General features: G+C 32.2%; 1 protein-coding gene across 1 annotated transcript in view; it reads left to right on the forward strand.

The window, feature by feature from the left end:
- Window positions 1-7013, forward strand: part of arap1 (ArfGAP with RhoGAP domain, ankyrin repeat and PH domain 1) — a gene marked incomplete at its 3' end in the record, with an annotated part of 64620 nt that overhangs the window by 38958 nt on the left and 18649 nt on the right. Inside the window, exons 7-9 of the mRNA XM_016550001.1 lie at window positions 2804-2873; window positions 3042-3311; window positions 6670-6776. Of these exons, the coding sequence (XP_016405487.1) occupies window positions 2804-2873; window positions 3042-3311; window positions 6670-6776 (447 nt within the window). The remainder of the gene's footprint in view (window positions 1-2803; window positions 2874-3041; window positions 3312-6669; window positions 6777-7013) is intronic.

Below are 7013 nucleotides of genomic sequence, written 5' to 3' on the forward strand. Positions count from 1 at the left end.
AACTGTTTTCAACATTGATAATAATCAGAAATGTTTCTTGAGCAGCAAATCAGCATATTAGAATGATTTCTGAAGATCATGTGACACTGAAGACTGGAGTAATGATGCTGAAAATACAGCTGCACATCACAGAAATAAACTACAGTTTAACACATATTCACATAGAAAACTGCTATTTCAACTTGTAATATAATTTTATAATTATTATTGCATTTTTGATCAAATAAATGCAACCTTGTTGAGCATAAGTGACAAAATCATTAAAAAAATCTTACCGACCCCAAACTTTTCAATTGGTAGTCGACACATAGTTAAACTTTCCAAAACATAAAATGAATGAAGAAATAAAACAACTGTACTTCTTTAAAAATGTTACACAGAATGATTTAAATCACAATTTGTGACCCTGGAGCACAAAACCAGTCATAAGGGTCAATTTCTCGAAATTGAGATTTATGCATCGTCTGAAAGCTGAATAAATAAGCTTTCCGTTGATGTGTGGTTTGTTAGGATAGGACAATATTTGGTCGAGATACAATTATTTGAAAATCTGGAATCTGAGGGTGCAAAAAAATCAAAATATTGAGAAAATCATCTTTAAAGTTGTTCAAATGAAGTTCTTAGCAATGCATATTACTAATCAAAAATTAAGTTTTGATATATTTACGGTAGGAAATTTACTAAATATCTTCATGGAACATGATCTTTACTTAATACATGATCTTTACTTAATATCCTAATGATTTCTGGCATAAAAGAAAAATCTATAATTTTGCTATTGCTACAAATATATGAGCTTTTGTGCTCCAGGGTCACATTTCAGGATTTAATTTTTGAATTGGTTCTTTTATATGACTCATTTGAATGAACTGATTCCCTAAACTGAATCAGAATTCCCAACCATTTCATATTTTCAAGAGTTTTTGATCGCTGCCTTAAAGCAAAGCTGCATGTGCAATCTACACATTTTGAAGTATTTCTACGTCAATTTTTAAAAAATTAATTTGTTTCATACCATTTATTTAGAATTAATTGTCAAATTTACCAGCAGTTCCTGAGTGAAAATCTGTTTTCTTTCGCTTGTGTGATTTAGTTTCAACAATGTAACTAATGTGAGACTAATAGACAATTCTGTCTGATTTATTTCTAAGTATTGAGTTTGATTTGGACTTCCACATGATTTCATGGTGCCATGTCAGATTCAGAACAGCAGTGATTCTCTAATGTTTCTGTCAGCTAAACCCATTAATGATCTAAAATATTTGTATATTATTAAAATATTTATTTAAAACAGACCAGCAAAAAAGCTGTGAGACATCCACGCCAAATAGAAGTTTTTAAATGTAGAAATAATTTGTCGGATAAGCTAAAAAAATATATTATAAATTAGTCTAACATGAGGAGAAATTTGAAATTAGGAAACTGCAGTTTCTATGTTTATCTGTGAGCTTTTCCTCTTGATGGACTCATTTTTAATGAAAGTATTTATTAAAATATTTTTAGTAAATTGTGCATGTGCACAACTCTCTTAAGTCAGTTAATGATCACATGACATGAATATTTCATCCTTTTTACTATTTTTAAAATTATTTTTAGTTTTTTATTCTTATTAATATAATTATTTTTACATTTTAAAAATTATTTTAAATTTTTTGTTATTAAATTTTTAGCATTTATCAATGCACAAACCCATTTGAGAAACTCTGATAAGGCACAAAAACATGGGATAAGCTAAAAAAATCTATTATAAATTAGTCTAACATGAGGAGAAATTTGAAATTAGGAAACTGCAGTTTCTATGTTTATCTGTGAGCTTTTCCTCTTGATGGACTCATTTTTAATGAAAGTATTTATTAAAATATTTTTAGTAATTTGTGCATGTGCACAACTCTCTTAAGTCAGTTAATGATCACATGACATGAATATTTCATCCTTTTTACTATTTTTAAAATTATTTTTAGTTTTTTATTCTTATTAATATAATTATTTTTACATTTTAAAAATTATTTTAAATTTTTTGTTATTAAATTTTTAGCATTTATCAATGCACAAACCCATTTGAGAAACTCTGATAAGGCACAAAAACATGGAAATAAACATTCAAATGCACCGTTTCAAAAGTACAATCACAAGATTCAAAATTATGCACGTTAACATGCCACTAAACACAGTCACTTTCACTTTGAATGTACGATTATACCTGAAAATTACACCTTTTTACATAAACACAAAATCACACACACACAGATCATATTTTAGACACTTTACAGCTGAAATAACACACTTTTATACTTTCATAAATTATCTAAGTCATCGAACATTTCTACCATTTTGTACCGGTAGTTATTTGGGAGCTTAAAGGCAATTACTTTTCAGTTAACTATATTGATTTTGCAGTGAGGTCACAAAATAACTAAACTGAACTGCACTATTTTTTTCTGTAGAGCTGCTTTATAGTTAAAATAGAAGTAATAATTAAAGCTGAATTAATTTAATCCTGACTCAACATTTTTGCAACACCGTTTACAAGTGCAAAGTGATCTATATTGCATAAAGCACTATAGAAATGAACCCGATTTGACTTATTGTGGTAGTAGACATGATTCTACAGATTCTATTGATGGAGATTAACATCTACTGAAGCTAAAGCATTAATTTAACCACTGTGTGTGTGTGTGTGTGTTTATGTGTGTGTGTGTGTGCGTTCGTGTGTGTGTGCGTATGTGTGTGTGTCTCTGTGTGTGTGTGTGTGTGTGCGCATGTGTGCGTGTGTGTGTGTGTGTCTCTGTGTGTGTGTGTGTGTGTGTCTGATATACCAGCGCCGCTGGGTCAAACTGGATGCTGAATACCTGAGATACTTCGACACTGAGAAGGTGATTCTGATTGGTTAAAGTCACGTGTGTAGAGTCAAACTCTTTGTGGCATGTGAAAAGACCTGCTGTTCTTCAGTGCTGAACGAATGCTTCTCACCGCACGTGTCCTTTAACATCCGCTGCTGATGGGACGATTAAACGCCTGTGTGTGTGTGTGTGTGTGTGCAGGACGTCTACTCGAAGAGGATCATACCTACAGTGTCCATCACCGGCGTGGTCAACGTGGGAGAGCAGAAGTTTGAAGTGGTGACGCACAATCGCACTTTCCTGTTCCGAGCCGAGAGCGACTGTGAGTGTTCAGACTGTGTGTGTGTGTGTTGTTTAAAGCACATGATTAGGAGCTACGAGATGAAGGGTTACCTGGAGCTGCGCGGCCTGCGCTCTAAACTTTACACGGTGGTGTGTGCGGATAAAGTCTTCCTCTACAAAAACACAGAGGTAAACCCTCAATCTGTCTGTCTTCAGAAATAAAACTAACACTAGTCACACTACTGACTTTAATACAGACTTCAGTAGCATTAACAGCAGCTCACTTGACTTCAGAATGCTTTTATTGGATAGAAGGAATGGGCATTTTTAAATAATAATTCAATATTTTAAATAATAATTCAATCATATCTATATAATCCAGTATGTTCAATAGCTAGGTGTGGGGGCAATAACATGCAAACAAAAAACACATGGTTTACATAAAATCTTTTATGTATTTATAATTTGAAAGCAAACAAATAGCCCTGTTTTTGGAAAGGGACATCATACCTTTCAGAAAATATAATTTGCATCTTAATATTGCAATGAAAGCATATTTAACAGTAATATATATGTCCATGACAGGGTGGACATATCTTATGGTTTATGCTTTGAATAATGGCCCATAATTTTCTAAAATAAATATGTGGGAGCTCAGCTAATATGTTTTTATAGTACTTAAATGTCTACTATTTATGACATAAAGCGACTGGGAAATTAAGACCAAAATGTGTGAGTATTGCGAGGGTTGAAAGGCACTCTATGGTGATATTGACCCATGTATGATTTAGGTACGCAACATTGCACAACCAAATTGTTTCAACACGATTGTAATGTGATTTTATACAATACTAGTTCAATAAACAAGAAGTTAAAATTTAGTGACTTACATTTTAGACACAATATTGACTGTTTTTGCTCAATTTCGCTGATGAAAATAGTTCCAATCAAAGCCACAGCAGAGCTGTTTTGTGTCTGCGAGCAACACAGCGGTGTTTCGTTACTGAATGAATCCACGTTTTTGAATGAATCAAGCAGGGTTTCCGCAGGGTCTTAAAAAGTCTTAATTTTAGTTGTATCAAATTTAAGGCCTTTAAAAAGTCTTAAATTGTACAAGAAAGTCTTAATTATGATTTCAAGAGGTCTTAAATTTGGGGACGGAAAGACCAGATTGTAGGGTGCGCGATATGTATGGTCTGCGATAATATCGTAATTGTAGTTTTAACGATGTGCGATTTGACATTATCGAGTATATCGCGAAAAGCAATTAAAACACACCTACAGAGTGCACGCATACATTACGTGATGAAGTCTAGTAAGTTAACATAGGTTAAACTAGTGCACGTACGCATTTAGCGTTAATATTAAGAGACTTACATTTTAGACACCATATTTCCTGCTTCTAATCAAAAATCATTCCAAACACAGTCACAGCGCTGTTTTGTGTCTCTGAGCAACATGACGGTGTTTCGTTCCTGAATGAATCAACCGTTTAAATGATTCGGTTCAAACGCAATGACTCACTTATTAACAGTGACTTGCTGCCACCTGCTGGCGGTTTTAATTTCACATTTAAAGTATCTTTTCATTTTTTAAAATGATTTCAAACATCAGTTTTCAATGTTTTATGTTTAAAATATCAAAACATTATTTATGCATTTGTAATTGTATGTTAAATGCATGCATGTCCTGCATTAAACAGTGTGTAAACACATCTAAATGCCACTGCATTGCACTGAATTTTGTTGATACTGATTTCATTTGCTTGGTAACAGCCCAAATGCAAGAATTTGACTCAAAAGATGGTGCACACTTTTAGAAAAAATGGCTTAAAGGTAAAAATGCCCATAAAACTTGTTGGAAATAATTAATTTCTATCACTGCTCTGAACTGACCACAGAATATGAAGAATATAAAAAAAAATTCAGGAGTCATCTGTCCACGGCGGTCCTTAAAATATCAGCACAATAACATACTCCGCAAAATATCGTCTAATTATCGTTACCGATAAAATAATATCGAGATATCATTTTTTGTCAGCATCGCACACCCCTAATTTATGTTATTTAATTGATATAGCAATTTATTCATAATAATTGTTTAAATTAATGTAATAATTAATACTTTTGACTCGTCCATTTTTTAAAAAATGGTTTAAAGGCTGAAATGTAAAGTTTATCATTTATAAAACTTTTTGTTATTGTGAAAACTTGTATCTGAACTGTAAATAATGCTTTTTAAAGTAATTTTACAGTTTAATATGGTACTCTAGACATTGCCCCGCTCATATGGTATTAATTTTATTTGTGCGGGTCTTAAAAAAGGTCTTAAATTCGAGCTTAAAAATCCTGCAGAAACCCTGTCAAGTGAGTCAATGATTCAGTAACCCATTCGTAAAGACAGTAGTCACTTTCCTCGTTTCTGAATGAATCGGCCGTTTGAACGAATCTGTTAAATGAAGGACTAAATGACTCACTCATTCAAACAGTCATTTAACGCCACCTACTGGTTTGGTTTCATATTTAAAACTATCATTGCATTTTACCCAACATTTCTTATTTGTATGTTTAAAAAATATTTAAAACATTAATATTTGAAAATTCTCTATGCATTACTGAATAAATTGAAACTATGTAAGACACTTTTAATAAGGTTAGTAAAAAAATGACAATTTAAGAAACGCAGTGGGGAATGACATCTGTTTTGTTATATAAAGCAACTCCTTTTAAGTAAATTGTTGTTTCTACCTCTTTTCTAGTCACAGAGCACTTTATTTTGAGAGGTGTTTAAGTGAGAGAGCATCTGTAACTTTGTCCAGATTGGGGGGATTGTAATTTTTAATAATTTTTTATTATGTGAAAAAAAATTTCGGCAGGTCACACTTACAAACGATATCGGCAGGTCACACTTACAAAAAAATAAATATACTGTTTATATTTCATTCATATTTTGCATTAGTTTTAGTTTTTCTGTTTTCATTTAAATTTTAGTGATTTTTTTTTAGTAATTTAGTTGTGTTTTTGCCATTTTTGTTACTTTTCTTTGAATGTCTGTTTTTTTTTATTAATTTTTATTTTAGTTTTTGTTATTTCAGCACATCAGGTTAAACTAAATGAAAATTAGAAATGTTGCCTTGGCTTAGCAATTATTGCATTTCAATTTTTTTATGGTTTTAGTTTCAATTTTAGTTAACTACAATTACCATGAAGTGCAAATAAAATGATTCATTGATTCATTTCAGGCTGAGCTAAATGATCGCATTCATACCGCCACGTCATCTTACATCTTACATCTTTTGAGAAGCGAAAATGTATATACATGCTGTCTTTCATACAAAACAATGATAATATAAATTAGGGTTTAATTATGAATTCAGTTGCTTGACATGACTGGACTGTTATATTACATAATTTAAAACTGTATATGAGTGTACATTTATAGTTTAGAGATGTTAGTAAAAAATTAGAATCATAGTAATGTATAGAAATGTCCCCATTTACATAGCTAAATAAAGATGTTTGTTTCGTGTGTGTGTGTGTGTGTGTAGGATTATCGTCTGGGAATCGGCATCACCTCGATCGATATGAATGTTGGTAATGTGAAGGAAGTGGATCGGAGAGCGTTTGATCTGACCACACCGTACCGCATATTCAGGTGAGACTTTCACTTGTTCGTTCATTCAAATGACTCATTCATTCATTTGTTCATTCACATTAATTTATTCAACTGCTCAGATCCTGTTCAAGATTTCTTTCCGTCTGTCATGCGTTCATTCGTGTTTCTGTTCAACTTTTTTCCGCTCTCTTCATCTATTTCATTCAAGACACTGTGAGTCATCCAGCAAGCTGAAATAACTGTGTGTGAGTGAGTGTGTGTGTGTGTGTGTGAGTG

The sequence above is a fragment of the Sinocyclocheilus rhinocerous genome, unplaced genomic scaffold, assembly GCF_001515625.1.
Source record: "Sinocyclocheilus rhinocerous isolate Xijiao unplaced genomic scaffold, SAMN03320098_v1.1 scaffold4118, whole genome shotgun sequence".
Lineage (NCBI taxonomy): Eukaryota > Metazoa > Chordata > Actinopteri > Cypriniformes > Cyprinidae > Sinocyclocheilus > Sinocyclocheilus rhinocerous.